Source organism: Ambystoma mexicanum, chromosome 6q (assembly GCF_040938575.1).
Source record: "Ambystoma mexicanum isolate Mex_15411 chromosome 6q, UKY_AmexF1_1, whole genome shotgun sequence".
NCBI classification, from domain to species: Eukaryota; Metazoa; Chordata; class Amphibia; order Caudata; family Ambystomatidae; genus Ambystoma; species Ambystoma mexicanum.
In genome coordinates, this window is record NC_090937.1 from 236,686,700 (window position 1) to 236,711,112 (window position 24,413).

A 24,413-nucleotide genomic window follows, 5' to 3' on the forward strand; every position below is an offset into this window, starting at 1 on the left:
TATGAGCCTATACTGGGTTAATGCATCTACTGCAGAGATGTGTGCGCATGTAATGGTCATAACTTTGATTGCAAGAGGGGATACAGTGAATTCGACTGGCTTGCATGATATTGACATATGTAGAGCTGGGCTATATAAAATACCAGTCTTTAGGGGGAAACAAAGTGTGCAGGTAGCCAGTGTTGGGCTGCATTGAATTACCTTTTGGGTGCTCTATGCGTCTCCTCACATCTGTTACATGCACTGAATGCCAGTTAAATCTAGTATTTGTAAAGCCTACCATTTTGAATTGTGCATAGGCATTTGTCAGAAACTGTCATAATGGCACCACGGTAGTTGCCATCATATGCCCAGCTAATCACGCCCTATTCCAGCTACTGTATAGCCATTATGACAGTTCTTGGCAAATGCCTTTCCCGTGTCTACACAGCAGCCAAAACCGTTGACATTGCTAATGCTTATGTTTTTATCTGTGACCTGTCAGAGTTCAGAATTAAAGTACTGTCAAGCAGAGGAGATTAGAAGCTAGCCTGGAAGATAAGAACATACCTTTATTGTGAAATAAAATGTGTTAACTTGCAAAAAGAAACATGTTTGGCAAATTAAAAACACCTCTGTGTGATCACTGTTAACACTGGCTAACAGCTGTGGTTGAAACAAGGCAAGTGAACCCATGGGCTGTTGGGATTCCTGTTTTTTGCAAGAGGCCTCTGGAGGCCCCATCACCCATGTTGCAGTGCTATCCACAGCGGCTGTTGATGAACTGTCACCCCTGCCTGAGCGACACAGGTAGGTCACCCCTCTTCCCTCACCCCCTCAAGCATCCCCGCTCTAATGCATCGCCTCTGGCTTCCCTTCCCACCGGGATAAAGAACAACCCCAGCAAGTTGATTTCCGCCTCAGTGGCCTGGTCTGTTCCTTTTGCTGCATTCTGGGATTCAGTCTGGCAGGTATAGCATCGCTCATGGATAGAGGACAAGGTTTGCTGGAATAGAACAACGTATGCATTAGTTATCTGTGCACGCCTAAAGCGTCCACTGACAGGTCGCCAGCTAGTGTCAGGGAAAAGGCTACGTTTGAAAGCATCTGGTAAGTGATTTTAAAGGAGAAAGGCGTAGCTTCAGAACACCTAGCAGGGAATAAGGCCAGATGGAATCCATCTTTTTTAGGGTGCACGCTTAACATGGGAACCAAAACTGAAGCTGGAAAGAAGAATGACATATATCGGCCCTCATCACAGGTTGGGCGGAGCGGTAAAATGCGGCTGCAACGCTATTAATGCCGCATTTACCACTCCGTCCAATCTCGCGTTTGGCGGAAAGTGGGAGTTTCACGCCAAGCTTTTTTGCTGGAGGTAAAAATCTCCCCTTTTCACCCGTTTTCCGAACTATTAGCGTGGCGCTAATTGCGCCAACAAACCCCCATTGGCAGACCGAGTTGTGGTAACGCTAATAGCGTTGGGTGGTATCACGGCGCAAATACCGCCAGGATACCGCCCAACTCAGGAGGAGGATTTACTTGTTTATATTTTTTGCTTTGCAAGCACAATCATCCTTAGAAAAGGTTTTCACCGCTAGAATGGTACTGAGCTCATTCTGAAATCCCTTTATCTGTTCCACCCGAAGCAACTTAAATGCATAACTGGATTCGCATCTACCTTGGTGGAGCTTTTTACCTGGAAGTACCTGAAACTGCCTGGCCTCCACAATGCAAGGCATCGAGCCATGGGATAGGAAGGCCCTAATTATGCCATAGTTACAGTCCACTCTTTGTAGTGAAGTCTATACTGACACAAGGGTACACAAGTTCAAGTATCCAAGGGGCGGGGTGCATGGATACTTTACTGTACCAGGGTCTCTCTGTCAGTGTAGCTGTGTTTGTTTGTTTCTCCCCCAGTGCTGTGAAATAAAAGATCTTTAAGGAACTGCCTTACATTTACCGGGCACAAGTCAATTGCTGCTTGGGAGATGCATAGACAGTCTCACTGGGGCCTCAACTGTCATTCTCTTGTCACAGAAGCAAAATGGAGACATTTGATACAAATGCTGCCTGACAAAATAGTTTACTGTCAAGATGGCGAATGGCTTTTCTGACACAGAGCATGAGAAATTCCTAGAATGTGAGGCACCGTTCAGCTTTTTTGATGCTGCGTCAGTGATTGAGGGGGTTTCAATGAACACACAGGGCAACTAGTAGATGGTAAAACAATTGGACAGCACCCAAATGAACAATCTTTAGACTAAACAAATGTCTGCACTGGTGATTAAAACCAGAATCCAAAAGAGCTGATTCAACGTCCCCCTATTATCAAAGGAGGGGGCACCCACAGGTATTTGCTAACTGGAGGGGTGGAGCAATGCTTTGGCCTCTAAATCACCTATCCCCCAGTCACTAACTACCTGGGAGTGCCTCCCCGCCCACCCATTGATACGGCTGCCTAATTAGACCCCTTACTTCCAAATGCTGCGCCTTCACGCGCCCAAGTGCACGCTCATTTCTACAAACCACGCAAACATCCAGCTGTGGGAATCTCTGGAGATAACAAACTGTGAGAAACAAAACAGTCAACTACAGGTAGAACCAGTGCTTTAAGTGGGGTAAGAAATTGAGGGGGGGGCCTTTGTTTGGGGGCGTGGCATCCGCTGTGGGCGTGGCCTAAAAGTGCACAAATCATAGTAGGGTGCGCAAACAAATATATAAATGTATGTGAGCATTTATATATTTGTATGCGTACTACTATGGTTTGTGTATTTTTCAAGCCTTCTTTTATAAACATAGCAATGTTACATATTTCTATGTTTATAAAAGGTGGCTTGAAAGTGTACAAACCATAGTAAGTTACGCACACTTCTGTGCTTACCTTACTATGGTTTGTGTACTTTTCAAGTCAACTTTTATAAACACAGACATTTGTAACATATTTCTATGTTCATAAAAGATGGCTTGAAACATACACAATTCAAGCCATCTTTTATAAAGCGTTGAGGACGGACAAAACCCAAGGTGGCTTTGTCCGTTGACAAAGCTTTATAAAAGATGCCTTGAACCGTGTACGTTTCAAGCCGTCTGATTTCTACGTTTATGAAAGATGGCTTGAAACGTACACATTTCAAGGCATCTTTTATAAAGATTTGCCAAAGGAGACAGGCACCTGGGGCTCAGTGATCGCTGCTCTGAGCAGAGATCAGAGCCCAAGGCGTCTTTCACCCTCTGGGAACCCGCGGGCTCCGTGATCTAATCTACATATTAGATCATGGAGCCTGTGGGTTCACAGAGGTCCAGCTCTGGGGAGGGCAAACAAAGGAACTGTAACTTCCCTGATGACCCCTCAGATGGAGGGTCATCAGGGAAGTTACAGAGACTGACAGAAGTGCCAGCCAGCCTCAGCGACGCTGTTGCTGGCTGGCACTTCTGTCCACTTGCCTAATGTTACACTGGCGGGCGCATCTCCCGTTGCGGCTGTGGCCGTGGCGGGATAATGCGTCCTGCCATGGCGTGGTGGGACTGGGGGGCCCCGGCAGGGGCCCGGCTCAGCCCCACTTTTTGGAGACTGGCGGGGCCCGGCCCCGGCAAGCCCCAGCCCACTTAAAGCACTGGGTAGAACAGAAAGAACCCCTTTCTAATTTTCAGCACAGGGCTCACATCCTTTTTGCCGTCCATGACTTTTCATACTTGGCTAAGTAGATTTGATGGTATTAGACAGCCATTTAAAAGATCACGTATGCCACTTAATTGTGAAATGAGGTCATGCATGTGATCTTTTTGTCTATACATGAGGCTACATGGTAAGACCATCACAAGGCTACATGGTAAGACCATCACAAGGCTACATGGTAAGACCATCAAGAGGCTACATGGTAAGACCATCACAAGGCTACATGGTAAGATCATTAAGAGGCTACACGTTAAGACCATCAAGAGCCTATATGGTAAGACCATCAAGAGGCTACATGGTAAAACCATCATAAGGCTACATGGTAAGACCATCAAGAGGCTGTATAGTAAGACCATCAGGAGGCTACATGGTAGACCATCACGAGAGTAAACGGTAAAACCATCACGAGGGTACATGGTAATACCATCAAGAGGCTACATGGTAAGACCATCACAAGGTTACATGGTAAGACCATTAAGAGGCTACATGGTAACACCATCAAGAGGCTATATGGTAAGACCATCAGGAGGCTACATGGTAGACCATCACAAGGCTACACGGTAAAACCATTATGAGGCTACATGGTAAGACCATCAAGAGGCTACATGGTAAGATCATCACAAGGCTACATGGTAAGACCATTAAGAGGCTACATGGTAAGACCATCAAGAGGATATATGGTAAGACCATCAGGAGGCTACATGGTAGACCATCACGAGGCTACACAGTAAGACCATCACAAGGCTACATGATAAAACCATGGTAAAACCATCAAGAGGCTACATGGTAAGAACCATCTACAGGCTTTCTGGCAATCCTACATGATTTACCGATTTGGGTTCTATAATAATAACCACCATGTTTGAGGTTGGATAGGCCCCTAACGTCCCGCCAGCCCAAGCCTCAGTAGCCTCAAGTGAAGGGAGGGCCTCTGTGAGGGCTCCTTTCCGTTACTGACCCTGTCTGCCTGCCGGACAAGGGGGTCATTGTTATTACCACCCTGGGTCTCCCTTTCAGGTGCTAATTGCAGTTGATATATTTTTAAGGGTAATTGGCTCTGCGCTTATTGTCTTCGTCCAATTTCCATTAAAAATAAAAATCAGACACAAAGCTGGCCAGCAGGGAAAACAGCATTGCCAATGCTACGCATTGTTTTTGGAATATCCTATGCAGCGACAGTTTCAAATACTGATTGGCTTTGTATGGTTGTCAGTTGGAGTAGATCTCCAAATACAATAACGTTTTCCTGCAAAAATCCTGCTGTCATCGCATTTTGCTATTTTTTAAAATCTTAAAAGTATGAACACTGGCATGAGGTTTGAGACCATGCTGGCCCAACCTATTATGTGCACTTTCATGTGTTTTATCATTTCTTGTCACTCCCGGAGGTGCTTCGGCATTGAGTTTACCAGACTGTAATCTTGTGTGTGTTCTACAGAGAGCCTGGATAGTCTGTGCAGTGCAACTCCACCTATGCTGCCAGCTGGGCAGCCAGTGGGTGCTTGTACTACACAGGCTACTGCTTCATCAAATGCTTCTCATGTGAAGGCGGGCATCATCAGGTAGCTTGTGCCTGTACCTCCTTCACCACTGATACGTCAGAGTGTTGGTTTCTACACTCAAGACATTTTGGCATCATGTAGGAATTAATGGTCCTATTGCTTTTCAATGCATTGAAGATTTGCTTTTCGTCAGCACTGAATGGACATTTCATTTCTTCTAGTGTGGTTTCTTGATTTGAATCTTGTATCATCCCACATTACGCCATTTGGGACTCATTTTTTCCCCTAGTTGATATGATATGATTAATACCCAGAGGTTTCTAAGCATGGACTCGGGCATCGAACCTGTGTTGCTCTGTGTCGTCTTGCTTCCAATGCGAGCATGTTGCCCCTGAGCTATCCTCCCAAAGAGCAGGTTCATTCAAGAAACGATGTCCTGAGGTGGGTTGTGTGTCATTTTGCCATTGTTTACTAGTAATCCTGGTTGCACAGTTTCATCTTGGAGTGTTTGTGAACACTTTTTAAATGCTGACCATTGTATGTGGACTTTATGTTGGTAAAATGATTCTTCATAATCATTATAGGTCACTAGTAACTGCTCTTATTTACGGCATGGCAGGCACAGTTGGAGTGGACAGTAATAGTAGAGTGCATTGTTTTCATTTATAGTAGAGGTTAGTTTCAGATGATTAATGAGACTTGGTTTTGCATCTCGTAATCATTACCGTTTTTGCTTTTGTATTGGCTATACTTTTTGTTTTCATGGGCCTTTTCTTTGTAGGATAACTTCAGTAAAGTGTCAAACAAACATAGACACCTTAGGTCACGTGACTGAGCTAAATAGTGAGCATTAATCATGTTTTTTTTACAATATCAATACTGTTTGTCAATATGTGCTGACATTTCAATTTGTTGAAATGATTTTAGGAATTGTTTTCTATTTTCAGGTTGTCCTAGTCTTGTCTACTTTATGTCGACTATAACCTTGCTCCTGTTACTCGAATCACTGCTTTGTTAATCTGGACACTGGGATTATTTTATGAGGAATTTCTTATTCGATATCTTGCAATGGGCAATTTTCGGCCTTTGTGATGTAAAAGGTTATGTATTGATGCACTGTGATTACATTATTTGCAACAAACTAGATAGACCTCAATGTTAGCGTTCCAAATACTTAAGGTGACCGAGGAATAGTCATTTATGTGGAAGGCATGCACGTTTTGTTTCAATTCATACAAAAGCCTGAGTATTTTACATTTAACATGAGACCTGATTGCCGATAAGTGGTCATTAATTGTAATGTCAAACGTTTTTGGAGAGGGGGTGTCAATACGGCTTAGGTCATGATACCACTGTTTGCTTCTGAAGGTTCTTTTACTTTTTCCTGTATAGCTTTGTGTTTGGTATCAAGTAAGTCTTCTATTTGGGGTTTCCCAAGAAATATATTTTTCAAGGAACTGAGTCAGTTTTTCAACACTGTCATGACCAAATCAGGAGTCTCTCTTACCCCACAGTAACATATGAATGTGTGGTGCCTCTCTAGCTGGAAACATGTTCCATGGAGGCATTTTAGTGTATTCCCGTAATAGTGGACATTCAGTATTTACAACACAATTTTGCTTTGTTCAAAAGTAATGGTGAAAGTGCCTGCGTACATTTACTGGATCCATGCTACAGAGTTCATTTGGAGTCATACTTGGTATAATTAGTTGATGGCTGCCTGCAAGCTTTGGGACATTAATGAGTTAATGAGCAATGTTCGTGGTCATAGGTTGTGTAGCATGCAACTGAATTAAGAGTAGCATCTGAACTAACCATCTCGAGTTCCACCACTGCTTTCTAAGAGTTCATCCTTGACTTCACCCTTTTGTCCTAAATTTGATGCAGTCATGTTACTGTACCGTTTACTTGTGCTTAATGTATGTACTGGGTCATAATACAAAGTAGGCAGCTCGGGTTTCTATAGTAAGCATAACATATAGGTGTGATTTAGTACACATGGTGGATCAGTGGAATAGATGGGACGCGCTCTGTATCCAGAGGCAGTCATTCTTGCTGATATTTCTTCCCATCAGGAATGCTTGTTGCCTTTAAATGTTTTCCCAGATAATTAACTGAGTTCTTCCATTTGTCGCCTTTTATGTAATTCCATAGAGTCAGCCACTGCATCACCAGAGCAAAGAGGATGAATGGTGCTTTCTTCATATACATGTTGTGCTGATTGCATACTGATTGATTTAAGCTTTGCATCGGGCTCTTTTGTGATTTATTCCTCCACATGTGTGTGCATGTGTGTTTCTAGGTTTATGTCGGTGTCATTGTCATTATGTTCTAAGTATGATAATGCCTTATATGCGTTGTGCAAGTTTACCAGCATTTGCCAAGTTCTCTAACATTTGGCTGGAACTCCATGTGCAATCACTAATAGTGTGTTATCAATGGCATGGTGACAGCTAGTGCTTTCAGGTTGTCATATTTGTTTACTGGTAAATAGAGAGTTTACTAACTCATTTGCTGGTCATAGTGTAGGCTTTGTTTGGAGCAGACAAACTATAATTGTATGATGATACTCTCATATGAATTGCCAATTGCTAATTGTGGGATGGTTTCTACCTCCATGTTGTTTGCTATGGAATGTAGTAAAGCATTAAAAAGCATTCATTTTTGTCTAATTTGGTACAACAGTACAGACAGAGTTTACAATGATCATCCCGTCGAATACACTCTTCAAGGAAAAAATGCATGGCTAGACAACGCCACATTTTTTTGGGGGGTCAGTAGGTTTTTCATCCACATTGGTGTTTTCATTTACTTTTTGTAACATACCGCAACACACCCAAGGAGTTGAATTTCAGAATTATATTTTGTAATGCATTGTTCTGCAGTTTAGGTTAGTTAGTATGTTACTGGATACATCTTTAGCTGGTGTGTGTGTTTTCAGGGGGGACCTATTCTTCTCTTTCAACCCCAATGAAACAGTCTTGCATATCTTGGAGAGTTTGAAATATACTTAGTAATGTGCATACTTTCATATGATGTTTTGATTCCTATATTATTTCTTTGCTTTTTTTTTTTAGCAATGCTCAATATGCTACAAGGAGATAACCATTCAATGTTGTGGAAAGTATTATTGAATCCCAAGATATTATGTGCATCCCAAATTCACAAACCGGATGCACTTTAAAATGTGTAGAGAGTAAACATATTCCTGTGCGCCTGTTTGTTCATTAGAACTTCAGGAAATGCGATGCCCCCTACTTTTTTACATTCTCGTTTGACACAAGGATCAATATTTTGGAATATGTTGATTTTGCTGTTTCTAGTGCTACAGTATTTGTCGTTTTCCTTTGTTTGAACCCAGTAAATTACTCATGGTAATTTACTTCATTGAAATGACTTCAAATTACTTTGTGGGGGAAGTAATTCTATAAATGTAATTAATGGTTACATGGTATAGGAGATGGGCGGGTGGGTAGTTGGGGGTGGTAGTGAAGTGGAAATGCAGGAATGAGGTGGGACCACCCATTAAAAAAAAGAGAGAAATTGAACACAAAAATGTGAAGTCATTTCAACCAAGTAAATGACCACAAAGTAATTTAATTTGTTGAAATAATATTGAACCGTATTTGTGAATTCAAGATAATTATGTTGAAAAGCAAACTAAAAGCCTACCTCCTCGCCTCTGAGTTACCCTCTTAACCAACCTATAATCTGCCTTCTATACAACATTTTCCCTCACTTCTGTCCCTCACTGTCTACTGCCTCCACTCTAGCACTTCATCCATTATGGTCACGTCCCTAATACATCTGGCCGTTCCGCCTACTTGCATTTAAAAATGTCTTATGTTGGTTGTCCTTAATCTATGTATCACCACCCATGTATTCTCACGGGTGACTGTTACATGTACCGCCCCCCATGACTTGGTCAGAATGTCACACAAACTCAAGTCCCCCCATTGTGAGAAGCTCACTGCTTCACGTGAAATCAGATTTCTTATCTTTTGTACACTCTTTTGTGATCAGAAGAGCATTGTTCTTCCCAGTATAAATAAATAATTAAGATATGAATTGTATGTCCTACGACGACAAACGGCCTTTGTTTAAAATGTTTGTTATTATTCTGTGTACAGTCGATGACTTCTTCATTTCCAAGTGTAAATTCTCTAGTTTGATTTTTTACAGGGTCAGACCTTGGTGGCCTTAGAATAGGCTGATACATGATTCCAAGTTGCCTTCTCTACTGAAGGCGTCTACTGAGCTATTATCATTTTTCTGTGTTTCTTCAGCAAAGCAGTGGAAGAAGTGTGTATTGATTTTGTTTTATTTGTTTGTTTGTTTATTTATTTTATATAGCGCTCCTGACCCAGGGGTATATGGGCGCTTAAACTTCAAGTTACAGGCAAAGGTACTAGCAAGCAGACATAGTAGAGGATACATGCATACATTAGGTATATATACATAGTTGGTTATTTATTGAGTAACCAGGTGATGACCTTAGTTCTGAAGGGTTGGAATGTAGGGGTAGATTTGATGTCCAGTGGGATGGTGTTCCACAGTTGTGAGGCTAGAACTGGGAAGCTGGATCCCCCTGCTCTTTTAAGGGAGTATTTGGGCACCGTCAGTTGTAATGTATTGGAGGATCTGGTGGTTCTGGTGTTCTGTCTTAAGGTGAATTTATTGGTTAAGTAGGTCGGGGCTAGGTGGTTGAGAGCTTTGTAGGTGAGGCAGATGGTTTTTAGGTCTATTTTTTGTTGGATGGAGAGCCATTTGCATGAAATTCTTGTGGCCGAGATATGTTCTCTTCTCGGAATGTTGAGGGCAGCACGGAGTGCATTGTTTTGTAGAACTTGCAGTTTATTGATTACAATTTTGTTGGCACCTACATAAAGGCTTTTACAGTAATCCAATTTGGATTGAATAAGAGCTCTGGCTAAAATGAGGCAGTTGTTGGGGGAGATCAAAGGTCTGCAGGCCCCAATTAGTTTGCCAGTGTAAGCAGTGGCTGAGGCGGTCATATTGATTTGTTTGGCGAGGTTGGTGTTAGCGTATAGATAGAAACCAAGAGTTTTTACATTCTTGGCGATGGGAATGGTGTTACCGTCAATGGTGAAGCTGGAGTAACTAGGGCTGAGCTTCCGGATAGTATTAGGTGAGCCGACAAGGAGCAGTTCGGTCTTGTCATCATTCAGGCAGAGGCCATGTATGGCCATCAATGCCTGAATGATGGAGAAGACTTTATTGATCCGGTTGGCATCCGTGTTGTAGTTGCCGGATAAGGTGAGGAGTATCTGGGTGTCATCTGCGTAATTGGTGTAGGTGACACCCACATGGTCCAGCTTATCGAATAGGGGCTTTGTAAATATATTATACAAAGTGGGTGAAACACAAGATCCTTGTGGGACACCGCAGGTGATGGGGATAGGGTCGGCCGCTGCTAGGGGTGAGAAGACCCGCATGGACCTGTTGTCAAGGAAGGATTGGATCCATGTGACCGCAGAGTGGGAGAAGTGTGCTGCCGATGACAGGTGGTTGCACAAGATGTTGTGGTCAACCAGGTCAAAGGCGGCGGAAAGGTCAAGGAGAAGAAGGATGGCAGCCCTACCTTTATCTTTGAGTTCGTCTATCTGGCTTTTGAGGTCAACCAGGGCCGTTTCCGTCCCATGTTGAGGACGAAAGCCAGATTGGCGAGTTCCTAGTAATTGGTTAGTCTCAAGGTAGTCCTGAATTTGTAGATAGGCCACTCTTTCAAGGATTTTTAGTAAGAATGGGACGGTGGTAATGGGCCTATAATTCGTAGTTATATCTGGGTCAAGAGTTTGTTTTTTTAACAGTGGGAGGACCCAAGATTTTTTCAGATTACTTGGGACCGTGCTACTAGAAAATGACAGATGAATTAATTGGGTAATGAAGGAGGAGAGATCCCTGGCTGCATCTTTTATGATCTGTGCGTGGCAGCTGTCCCCCTTACAGTTCGAAGGTTTCAATGAAGCTATAATTTTTTGTACTTCAGGTATGGTTACCTTTTTGAAGGTGAAGCCTGAGCTAGTGTTGGTGGGTGAGGGAAGGGTGGATCTGGAAGTGGGTCCATGAGAGAGTAGTTGTCGTTTGTTTTCAATTTTAGTTTGAAGCCCTGAGATTTTGTTAGCAAGGACATTCTGGATCCCTGTGCACCATGGTTTGTCCTTTATGCAGGTATCTGTGGGAGGAATGGGGTTTTCTAATTCCTTTAGGATGTTAAAGAGCTCTTTTGTGCTAGAGCCTGCCTGAGAGATCCTGGAGTTAAGAGATTCTTTCTTAGCACGTGTAATCTCATTTTTGTAGAGGGTGGAGATATTGGTGAGATTAGTTCTGTTATCTACTGAAGGCACTGATTTCCATAGTGCTTCAAGTTTACTTTTTTGTTGTCGGAGAGTTTTGAGTTCCGGGGTGTACCACGTATTCAAGTGCGCTATTGGTTTCCCTTTGCGCATTTTTAGTGGGGCAATGATATCAATAGTTTTAGCCATGGAATCGTTGTAGGCGTTGACCAGCAGGTTTAAGTCAGATGTAGCTGGTAGAGCGTTCAGAATAGGGGTCACCAGGGGTATTAGGGCTTCCGCTGTGATATTGCTCTTCTTCCTAGTTAGGCAGGCCGGTGCAATAACAGGCCTAATATGGACTAGGTTGCTGATATTAATGTCGAATGGGAGGAGGTAGTGCTCCGTCCAGATAAGCTGTGCGGGGTCCTTCAGGGTGATGTTGCAATTAAGGGCAGTTACCCAGTCAAGGATTCTACCCTTTGAGTGGGTGGGTTTGGAACAGAGTTGTAGGAGGCCATGTTCCTCTAGTGCCGTGGCCAGGGCAATGGCTGGGGTGTGGAGAGGGTCGTTGAACCCAAGATAGATTGAAGTCCCCAAGTATTATCATTTGTGCTGAGGGTTTGGAACTTTCGACTATTAGTGAGGTGATATCTTCCTCAAATGAGCCAGGTGGGCCCGGGGGTCTGTAAATTAGATGCATCGTGATAGTGCTCTTAGGGGAGGTTTGTATTTTAACTGTAAGATGCTCGCGTGATTTGAGTGGGGGAGAGGAGGCTAGTCTAATATCAAGCGAGGACTTAAAGATGATAGCTACACCACCTCCACCAGCGTTAGGTCTGTCTACTCTGAGGATAGTGTAGTTATCAGGGATAGCTAGGTTAAGAGATGGTCCCGCAGCATCATGCAACCAAGTTTCGGTCACAGCGAGGAAGTCCAGGTTGTTGGTCAGAATAATGTCGGCGACTTCTATGGAGTGGGCGACTAATGATCTAACATTTAGGAGAGCTCCTTTTAATGTAGGAGAGGTGGAATTGATGGAGGTTACAGTATGATTGTTAGTCTCGTCGGGTAGTTTGGCTAGGCGTTTGCTAGTTCTGTGGTGGGTGCTGGTACCGAGTCTCTTATTACGATCGGTAGGGGTGAGGGTGGTGGTTTGAGAGACAGTTGGGTCGGTCGCTATGCAAGGGCTGTGGTCAGGGGTATGGCGAGATGCTCTCTTGTCGGTAGGGTTCCACTTGGAGCTAACTGAGTTCTTGTTGGCTAGGTTATCAGAAAGGTGTGCGTGGCCGAGGGTGGGATAGGCAGATTTTGTGATCAGGAGGAAGGCTGGGCTAGTGGGCAAGAATGGTGTGGGGCAGACGATAGGGAAGTATCTTGGGCAGGCAGGTCTCGCTAGACCATTTTTATGGGCTATGTAGCTACTACCAGTGCAAGGTGTATCACTTTGCACGACACAAAAGGGGAACATGATTGCGGTGAGACAAAGTAGCAACATGAGGAAGCTCGGGCTAAGGCACCGTGCAGAGGATTGGCGACTGAGGGACATCGGTGGCAAGGGTAGGGTAGTGCCAGATAATACAGGGTCAGAGGGCTGGTATCGGGTTGTGGCTGAGTGTCAGGCAGGCAAGGGTATAGGTGTCTTTTAAGTCGCTAAATACAGCTATCAGGGGCAGGCTGGATGGAGCTGACAGGCCGGCTGAATACAGCTATCAGGTAGGCTGAGTACAGCTTAAGAATCCCATTTGGTAGAGCCAGTGAAGGCGTTGCAATTACACAGAGGCATTATAATGCAGTACAGTACTAGTGTAATTATGGCTAACATTTGGCGCAATGAGCATGCAATGATACTGTTGGTGTGCAATAGTAAAAGGTCATCAGAGCATTGAGCGGTCTTGCTAGGGCAGAATTTACATAAGTTTAGCGGTTGCAGTTATAACATAACAAATAACGTTTTGTTAGTGTAAATCGAGGCGGATGTACTCAGCTGTAGCTGTTAGGTAAAATGGGTTATGATCATACAAATGTACGTACTTCTTTGCAAATCTATGGCAGGCGGTTGACTAATTCCATGGGACAATGTAGAACGTATAGGCTAGCATGTGAATTGGAATGAACACGTTGAAATGGTAGCGTTTACAGTGTGCAGAGTCTGTGGTCCCTACAGGTAGCGTGTACAGGCACTGTAGATGATGATAGGTGAGGGAGCGGCTAACTTTACTGTATTGGTACTTACAATATGAATATTGTCCAGAGGTGTAGTCCAGTAATGGTCATGGTCATCATGCGCTGTCCAGCGGCGAACAGGGGCAAACAGGGCCTTAGATGGCCTTTGATGATGCCGGCTCTTCCGCCTGCCGGCGGATGCAGGGCAATAAGAGAACGATGGTTGCTTAGCAACCACGAGGACACTTAGCCTCGTTTTGGCGCCGCATCGCGCCCGACATTTTGTTTTCAATTTCGAATGTCGGCGCTGATGCAGGCGAGTGACCCGGGCTGCCCAGGGTGAAAAGGGGTACTGGATGCCTGCAAAGTGGCAAGGCCTGGAGGTCAGTGGACATCAGAGGGGGCCACCACGCCGATGGGGTAGGACTCCTTCGTTCAGCGTGGCACGGCGATTCTCCTTCAGTGCTGAGGAAGTAGGGGCTCCTATCCTCGGTGCTGCAGAGGTGGGGGCTCCTGCCCTCGCTACCAGATGGGGAACTGACAATTTCATGGGCAAACAGGGCCTTAGATGGCCTTTGATGATTTAGCATCTCTTTTTTTGTTTGCCCACGTTTTTTTATTTGTGGTTTATTTTTTCTTGCTGTCACATCTTCCAGTGATCGAACAGTGTTCCTGAACAGATTTATTTGGACCTGGAAGGCTTTCTCAACCCTTAAGTGCACATATTTGTTTTCTTTTTCACGTACCTATGCATGCTTCTTATGGATGTTGCATGTTTTTTGTGTTGTATTATTTTTGGCATTCACATTTGAAGCATAAATCGTTCTTAATTGTGGCCTGTGCAGCTTCCCTCCCGAGTGCAGATCTGGAAGGACCAGCGTTTCCAACAAGACAAGAGGTTCCTTGATCTTTGAGGGACAGTTGCAATAGGGTGCTGACCATGTGCCTGTCTAAGTGTCCTAGTGCTACTGCCCACCTGACCCATTTTTCTCTCCTTCTCAGTTCCTTGTAACATGTTCCTCCTTTGGTTGCTTGCATATACCGTTTTGCCTGCCCTCCCTGTTGTTAGCTCCCTGCTCCCTTTGTCTCTGCTTCCCTCACTGTCTTCTTCCCCCAACGTTTGTAAAGCGCTCTGATGCTTCCTGAAGCTAGGTCCACGCTCAATAAATACCCCAATAATAATACAAATAATAACAATAATGTTTGTTCCGATGGGACTTTGCTCTTGATTCTCTTCTCTCTTCTCTTTTCTCCTCCCTCCTACTCTCCACCTACCTTTCCCAAAAGCTATGCCAATATTCTACCGCCTCTCTGGGTGTGCCCCCTTAAGACTTAGGGTCCACCAACCTCTCCTCCTGTATTCTGCGAGGCCTTGACCTGACCCAATTTTCCAACTTTCTCTCTCTGCCTATGGTCAAGGGTGTTTCTCTCTCGCGCATCCTCCCTGCACCCGATATTCCTGCTTTTCTCTGTTGGAAATGTGCTCAACTCCTCCTGGGTGCTCTCCTTTTCATTTTCCACACTTACTCTCAACCCCTCCGGAGACATTCCTCCAAACTGCTTATCTGGTTTGTCTTTGCCTCTCCTGCGTCATCTCCTTGATGTTCTTTACGTTTTTCTATCCCACTATCCTTGCCATTTCTGCATTCTCTCTAGTCCTCCTTTCCAATGCTCCTTTCGTCCCGCTCCTTCTACGGTCGGCTGTTCTTGAAATCCTTTCCTTCACTTTTTCTACTGCTTCCTGTTTAAGCCCCTGATGTCCCTGCAGTCCTCCTCTGCACGTCTCTCTACTCCCTCCTTCATTCCCCTGACGTTTTGACAACCACCCTCTCCACTTCTCCCTAACACCTAATCCTTCACTGCGTCTCTCTTCTTCATTCTCAAACTCCTCCTTCATCTTCACTCCTCCACTCCCTCCAACCGCCTCCTGCTTCAATAATCTCCCTTCTCCAACTCACTCCAAATGCTCTCAGTTTCCTCCTCCAAACACTCATATCCTAGGAATTCTGAGCCTTGTATGTATATATGTGCTTCTTCCCTGCCCCTCTTTTACTTGTATGGGATTGCTTCATTTTAAATATCCATTGTGTTTCGGGTGAAGCAAATGGAGACACATGGCTTTCCTGCATCTTGGGAGCGGAGGTATACGAATGTTGTCCATTATTTCGACTCTTGTCTGAGCCTCGTTCATGCGCATTGAGGTGAGACCTACTGCACATATGGGGAACAATTAACACCTTTTCTGGGATTCTGGGCTCAAAACGTCTATATTGAGTTTGTCTAGTGTTATTTTGAAAATGTTTTGCATCATGCTCAACTTCAGCCCAAGGACCAGGTGTGTGCCTAAAATCACGAAAATCAGCGTGTGCAATTTTCAGATATTGTGGGCTAAATATGCGTGCAAAACAGACTTTTCCAGCAATCCTTTTCATCATGAAAATGACACTTCAAAAAACTTGGCATGATTTTTGGGATTTAACCAAATCGGACAACTGCCTGAAAAAAGTTAAGGAGGAAAGTATGAATCCGTAACCCTCTCTTCTCTCTCTAGACTTGAGTCATAGGAAATCCAAAAATGTTGACTTGCATGACTGATTTGGATGACATTTTCCAAAATAATGGTTTGTTTTGGGCCCCCTAAGTTAAAAGTTATTAAGAAGGTCAATTTTGGCCTATTGCAATTCATGTTTTAAATGTTGAATGCCTACATATCATTTATGTCTTAAGCCCAAGAAAACAGACATTATTTTTGTCCTGCGTCTTGCTTCGGTCGATTTCCTGTCCCCTACTAAATTTATCGGTTGGGCTTCATTCTCGTAACTCGGGTTTTGTTTTTTATTTCTAATTTACTTTACAGGCTCAAATTTCTACCTTGGCTTAATCCTGTCATTTGATCTTTTTAATATAAAGAAAATAAGTCACCTTTTAATTTTTGCTTCTACTAAATTACTATTACAAGCCACTGTTCGTTCTTGTCTTAATTATTGCTATCCTCAGTACGTTGGCCTTCCTGGTTATGCTCTTTTTCCTGTTTTATTCTTTACACTGCTCTTATGTTATTGTTTGTACTTCAATATTATTCTAATATGTCTCCCTACCTAATCCAATTGCGCTGGATTCTGATTAAATCTAGATTTGAGTTTAATTTCCTTTGTCTGGTATTCAAGTGTCCACTCACTGGTTATTTGTGTTCTTTGAGTTCCCTATATGACCTTCAAAGGGTGCTTCACTCTGCATCCCAGTTCCTCCTCTCTGTTCATCGCACCCACCCTCTTGGTTTAGTTTGTTTTCCATTACTAGCTGCTAAACTTTGGGGTTCCCTTCCTCTGGATCTTCGTTCCTGTTCCAACGTAGTACTTTTTAAGAAAACTGCTCAAAATCCAACTTTTGGGGTCTGCATTTCCTGACAATGCTTTCTCTTGACATTTTTGATGTGAAAGTGACTTTCGTTTATTGGTTCATGCTTTTTGTCATTTATTATTTTTGCACTGTTTGGTATATGTACTGCACCTTGGATAAAGCAAGAAATACATTACCACCGTAGTAGTATCCGAGTGCCTAGGCTTGTCCAAGAGGTGTTCTATTGTGCCCTGCCAGGGGTATCCAGACCTTAGCCTACTGATATCGAAAGCAACCAGCTTTTTATATAGCGCATGCTGCTGTAAACCTTTTTTGTCAATGCACCATAAAGAGCTGGTATTAATATGATCCAAATTAAGACTACTCACTTTATCTTATCAAAATCAGACGGATGACTAGACTATTAAGTTAGCATGCTTGAAAATAAGGCTCTAAACCCTATAGTTGCTACCCGGATGTTCGATAATGGGATACAAGATTACAAATATGAGAGAAGCTGGCATAGAATATTTGCAGAGCCAAGTTTTCGAAAGTGGGATATATGGTGCTTTAAGCATTTAGGAGCAGATTCTCGAAAAAAAATATTGGCGCCAGAAAGGAGACAAGTTTGAGTCTATTCAAAAACAGCATCTGAATGTGCACATCAGGGATCACACATCTGGGCCCCCAAAGACTGGACATTTTAGGAAAGATTTGTTAAAAAATGTAAAAGTTATTAAGAAGGTAGATTTTGGCCTATTGCCATTCATTTTCTCTTAGCCGAAAAGTCCAAATTTGCTAAAGCCAAAGTGCTGGGTGGATTTGGATCACATTTTTTAAAAAACCTGGACTCGAAGTGTTGATTTAATTTCTGGGACATGTTTAGGGTAAAACAGTCCAGCAGTTTTTGACATATTTGATGTTTGCAACAGGTGGAGGGAATGGGCAAATCATTGCAAGGTGTTTTTTTTTTAAAGTGGAACATGTGGTGTGAACCGTTGCTGCCCCACTTCCATTTCCATCTGTCAAACATTGCTAGAAAAGCTTCTGTCACTACGAAATGCACTCCCATGTGTGCATGCAGCCTTTCAGACATTAGTATCGGGAGCGCACTCCTGGGACTAATGAATGCAAGGGGGAAGACCAGAGCATCATTTGCGCTGCTGGCCAGACCAATCCTTTGCACTTTTTTATTTGCGCTAGTTTTTGAGAATTTGCCCACTAGAATGTTTACCCCCAAAAGTGTGGCAAAGAGCAGAGATTCTTCCTGACTCGGCAGGTGCTCAAATTAAAGCAGATACAAATTTAAAAATACATTGAGGGGTCAAGTCCAAAAAATAAAAGTGGGGCGGCTCATTGACATACCAATTGAATGTGGTGTCACCAGAAATTAGCATATCAAAGTGCCCTCTGAAAAAAGTAGGGGGACCTCTGAAAGAAGTGGGTGGACTCTGTCCACCTGCGTGTACCGTCGACTTGAGCCCTGTAACATGTTGCTATGGTTCAAACTGGTTTGAGCCGATTTGAACGAAAAACCAGTCAAATCTGCTAAATGTTAGGCCTTAGTGCGTGACCACCACAACAGGCCCCACTGTACTCCTTTTTCTGATGTGTTAGTAGGTAACTGGATTGAGTGGAAAAAGATTACATTTCGTGTCTTAATTAAATTCATTTGGTATCTGCACGGCTGGACAGGCCTATAGGGAACTGTGGAGATTCCTCGATAGGCCTCTGCATCTTGGGCCTGTTTTGAGTGGTATTTTCAAATGTTCCCATAGGAAAAGTGTTGGGCTTGCTGACAATATGTAATATGGGGCCACTTTGAACATTATTTCCAGGGCCCCCTTTGGTTCCCAGTCCACCCCTGGGCATCTGTAGGAGGGGAAAACACTGACAGAAACAGGTAGCCTACATACCAGTGGTTTGTTTGCAGTGGCGTACACGGTCTCGAGAACAGGGCTCCCTCGCCGCGTTTTCTCAGCAGCTGCTGAAACAGAAAGTCTCACTTAGTTCCGTGTCAGGCAGAATTACAAGAAAAGGCCTTTTTCACTGATCAAGCACCCTACACCATAACGTACCTCGTTTGTTTTAAGTAGGACAATGTATAAGGACATGAAAATATGGACACATGATAAAAAAGTATTTTTTCCGCTTCATTAAATAAATTAGTAGAAAAATATACTTACCTTTTGGCTGGTGGACAATGGTAATTTTATCTGTTAATGAAAGAAAACACTTGTAAGTGCAGTGCATAATTGTGTTGTCTAGCTATGTCGGCCCTACAAAATGCCCAACGTTATTTCTAAAAAGGTGTATGGTACAAAACGTCGAGGAATTGTGGCATTTGTACGCATATTTTTCTGTCTCATAGCTTAATAAGTGCACAGGTTTTTCAGAATCATATTATTATTGACCTGTTTACCCATAACTGACAGATCGTACTCGCCATGGCCTTCAGCCTTGTCCACTGTCCATAATGGGAACATTAGACAAAAAAACTGGTGGACAAGTGGGCTTGCCCTTTTACCATGCCACTGTCCCCGTTGTAGTATATAGACTAAAAGACTGTGGCCAGGGCTAGTGGACCGGGCCTACAGCAGTGGCCCATATTCCCCTCACTATTAAATTATCAGAACCCACCGTCCAACAGCACTGCGCCCGTTGCCCTTTGGATGACTGCCATCCTATAATATTGAAAAATGACCTACTTGGTGTTTTAAAATAGTTTTTGGGGAGCTACACTTTATGCAATTGTACATTTACTGCAAGATTACTGCAAAATTACTGGGAATTTACTGCAAAAGTGGTTCACATAGAAGAAAACCAAGATGGTGTTTTTCATTTATGTGATGAATCTGAGGTGATCATCGCAAAAACCCTGGCCTGGACCTCTTCTCATGTGGCCAGGGAAAAGCAGCATCTACCTGATGTTGACCCTTGAGGTGATATAACGCGGGAGGATCTCGGGTCAGGAGGAGTGGGGGAATCCTCTGAACAATTTCCCTAATGATCATATAGTCTTAATGGCTTATTGTAAAATTATTGACTTTGATTTTAAAACAAATAAGAACATTATGAACTTCAAATCCCATAATGCTCATAGTACTGAGACGAGGAAGCGGGGTCCAGAGTTACCAAACTGTGAGGAACGGTCTAGTTGTTGTAATGACCCACACCTGAGCGGGGCCTTTAAACATTAGGAGGAGCAGCAGGGAGAAGCAGAAGCTAGATGTGCCGCTGTGCTGACAGCGGGATGCCGTACAGAAAACATGGCAGAAGTCGGGAGTCCTGGTTTATGCAGGGGACGCGCAGTGGGAAGCAGTATTGAGGGCAGCTAGCCCGAGGGAGAGAGAAGCCCTCTGTGTCTTCTGACCAGCTCTGGTGTAAGGTTTGCATCGGAGAGGGTACGGAGCTTTGGAAGCTTCACTGACAGCGCAAGCAAAGGCTGAGAAAGTCCCTACAAATAAAAAAGCAGTACCAGCGAGTCAGAAGGAAACACTATGATATACTGGCAGGAAACACTATGATAGGACCTCCAAGATAGCTAAGTGCCAAGGCTATCCTTCATGCGATCCGCACGCTGTGTAACTTCGTGTGCCCACTTTTTACTTTGTATATACTGTATATATTGCCTGCTTTCCTCTTCTGCTTTGTACATTCTCCCTTTGCCAACTTGTACATTTTATACTTTGTAACTAAGCTTCGCATATTCTTGTAAATGCTGCGCCCTGATACCCCTGGGTATAACTGCGCTTTATAAATAATAAAACAAACAAACAAACCGGTGAGTTGGCCTGATAAACGTGACCCTGTGGCACTCCGAACGCTAGGTAGTAAGTAATGAACATTTGGAATATTGAACATTTGAATTTATGCAAACTGGGCGTAACTCTCCTATCAAGAGATGCCAAGTAGGGGAATATTGTAACCTGCATTGCCAAAGCCAAAGATGGGCCATAGTAAAGTAAAGGGGACACAACCCTCCTAAACCGGTATATCCAGGAAGAGGACATTGCAACCTGCATTGCTAAAGCCAAAGAAAGCTGAGAGTGACACCAAAGCAATTTGACTATGATGTTCCCAAAACAAGATACCCCATGGGAGAAAGTTGTAAACTACATTGCCAGCAGCCAAATGGTTGTGTAGATAGAAATCAGAGACTGCAGGAGCAAAGCCTTTCTTGTAAAGGAGATCAAGGGGAAGATAACTGTAACCTGCATTGCCTTTGGCAACAGATCAATGTGAGAATCATTATCCTTTGATGCAATATCATTGTGAAAGAAGCTAAACCCCAATAGTACTGAAATAGAAAAGACCAAACCAAGAAGCAGTTGATGGTCCAACTGTAACGCTCACCTGATTCCCGCAGAGGCGCCGGTCTTGACTGGGTGAATGCCGTATCTTCAAAGGTGATGTGTAACACACGGTTGGCTCTTTGGGCTGGACCTCTGTGCACTGTATGTCTGACTCGAAGAGTAAGATGTCTGCAGATAGAAAATATGGGATTAATGAACTGGGGTTATTGGGTGCCTCTCTCCTCTTCCCTTTCTCTTCTCCTGTAGAACCCCAAAGGTTAACACCCTCACCTTAGGTAAGTGAACGCCGAGCTCTCCATCTGCCTCGGGGCAGGGTGCCGTAACAGTTTCTTCACTGGATAAGGGTGCAGGCCTCTTGACCTCAGAGGACTGCTGTCTGTCGTTAACTGCACGAACGGTAAGTTCTGGGCACTTCAAATGTCTTAAAAGTCTTTTGTAATGATATCTCTTGTTTTGCAGGGTTCCGGCGATGGCGGATGGCGGGCTGATGAGAGTTGAGGATCGAACCCGCGTGAGGAATAGAAGCGCCTGGAAGCACGTAAGTAAGCGCTTGTAGCCTGCTTCACGATGCGCACTAACTGTCCCTTTTATCTTGCAGGTACAAGTTCGGAGCTTTAGAGAAGCTGAAGGGTGCTGGAATACCCACTGGATTCGGCGTGGGAAGGAGTAATGGCACGTGAGTAATAAAGTTGCCCAATGTCTTTAAACGCACCTTCTTTTGTCTTTCAGATGCGGGATGCAGCGCTGAAGGCCTCCGGAGCGTGCGAAGAGCTGGTAAGCCTTTGGCTTTCAGATGCCGGAATGCAGTGCGAAGACCTCCGGAGCATGCAAAGAGTAGGTAAGCCTTTGTCTTTCAGATGCCGGAATGCAGCGCGAGGCGTTGGTGACAGCCGATGGACCAGGTAAGAGATGCGCTGCCACTGAAGACCATAGTGCTAACCTGTTCTTTCTTTGTCTTTACAGGTGCTGCTGAAGACTGGATTCCAGGATGGTAAGCCTTTGTTCCCTTAGGCCCAGGATCAGAAGCAGAAGACACGATGAGCGTTCTGCTGCAGAGAATGCAGAATAACGCAAAGCAAGATTCATCCATCGGGTGTGGTTTAAATAGCCTCCTGTAGTGCTTAGGTGTCTCCTTCCACAGCCTCGCCTAGGTAAGAAAAGAGTTCCTGCCTTCCAGAAGAGTTCCAGTGTTCTGAACCTAGGGAGTGGCTCCTGCCCCACCCAACAGGAAAAGTAGTCCCAAACAGAAGAGGATCAGGGGTTCAACTGGCAGGTAAGTAAGCAGCATGGTCTGCTGCAGGTAAGTCCACCCAAGCATTATGAGCCCGGCGCTTCTAGCGCTGGGACTGGGCATCTTCATGAGCCTGGTGCCACTGGCACCAGGACAGGGTCCAAAAGGTCCCAATTGGGACTGGCTGGCACTCGGAACCGGGGTTATGGGTCTGCTTCCAAGGGAGTCGGGCAAGTCCTGATCTTTTGGAAGCAGAGATCATGACAGCACCCCCCCCTCAAGTCCCCTCCCAAACCGGGCTTCTCCGGGGGTTTGGGCTTGTTAGGAAATGTTCGATGAAATCTTTTGATTAGACGAGGCGCGTGGACATATTCTGCAGGTTCCCAGGATCTTTCTTGGGGACCGTAGCCTTTCCAGTCAATCAGGTAAAATAGTTTAGATTTGGAGATCTTGGAATCCAGGATGCTTTTGACTTGAAACTCGAGTTCTCCATCAACTAGAATAGGTTTTGGAGATGTAGTTAGTCGGGTTTGAGGTTGCACAGGTTTTAATAGAGAGACGTGGAAGACCGGATGTATCTTTATGTGAGGGGGCAAGTCCAACTTGACCGCTACTGGATTTACTATGGTAGTGATGGAATAGGGACCAAGGTATCTTGGGTTGAATGTGCGTGGTCCTTTTAGAGGTAGATATTTGGTGGATAACCAGACTTGATCTCCTACTTGATATTGGGGGGCTTCCTTCCGATGTTGGTCTGCTCCTTTCTTGTATTGTTCTTTAGCCCTTTGAAGATGAGAAACGGCTTCCTTAAAGGCTTGGGTGATTGTAGAATGCAGGTGGTCTACTGCTGGTGTTCCAAGATCTTGGAGTGGATCCAACTCCGAGGTTCGAGGGTGACTACCCTATAAAAGAAAAAACGGGGTCTTCCCAGTTCCCGAGTGGACAGAGTTATTGTAGGCATATTCGGCTATCCAAAGGATATCTTTCCAAGTTTTTTCAGTTTGTTGTAGCATGCAGCGCAAATACTGTTCCAGAGTTTGATTGGTCCTCTCGGTTTGTCCGTCGGTTTGAGGGTGGTGGCTGGCCGAAAGTCTCACATCAATTTGAGCAGACCGACAGCAACTTCGCCAAAAATGAGAAATAAATTGACTACCTCGATCCGAAATTAGAACTGAAGGAAAACCGTGCAGTCGGACGATGTTTTCGAGAAATTCTCGGGCCAGAGTTGCTGCTGTTGGTAAGCCTTTGAGTGGAATGAAATGCGCCATCTTAGAGAATAGGTCCACGATTACTAGGATCGTATTGTATCCGGAGCATGGAGGTAGATCGGTGATGAAGTCCATAGAAAGCGTATGCCAAGGGCGAGGCGGGATGTCAATAGGGCGTAAGAGGCCGGCTGGTTTTTCCTTTTGACTCTTGTTTTGGGCGCATACTCCACAGGACATTATAAAGTCTCTGATATCTTTTTTCCAAGACGGCCACCAGAAGTAGCGCTTGATCTTTTCCGAGGTCTTGGTCATACCGGGATGTCCTTCCATTAATGAATCGTGATAACAAGAGATGACCTTTTTCTGTAAATCTGTGCTGGGCAGGTATAACCGTTCTTGGAAATATAATAGGTTGTCCTTCACCGTAAAGTCCTTTCCCTGCAGATGCCAATTCTGTATGTCTGCTGGAGTTACCAGTAGCCTGGCTTTATCATTAACTTCCTCTATGGATTGTGTGGCGATTACACCTAGAATTCTTTGTTCGGGAATGATAGGTACAGGTTTAGGATTGATCAAATGTTCTTCCACTCCCATCCGAGAAAGGGCATCAGCTTTACCATTTTTTGTACCAGGTCGATAGGTAATTATGAAGTCAAACTCGGCAAAGAATAGTGCCCAACGGAGTTGCCTAGAGGATTGA

General features: G+C 44.2%; 1 protein-coding gene across 2 annotated transcripts in view; it reads right to left on the reverse strand.

Moving 5' to 3' along the window:
- BANK1 (B cell scaffold protein with ankyrin repeats 1) overlaps window positions 1–24,413 on the reverse strand; it is a 2,974,928-nt gene that overhangs the window by 18,812 nt on the left and 2,931,703 nt on the right. The window contains exons 17-18 of one of the 2 annotated variants that reach the window (XM_069630704.1): window positions 19,145–19,174; window positions 18,875–18,942 (exon numbers count right to left, since the gene is read on the reverse strand). In XM_069630704.1, the coding sequence (XP_069486805.1) occupies window positions 18,875–18,942; window positions 19,145–19,174 (98 nt within the window). Of the gene's footprint in view, window positions 1–18,874; window positions 18,946–19,144; window positions 19,175–24,413 lie in introns of both variants that reach the window. The other variant, XM_069630703.1, reaches the window with a different exon arrangement.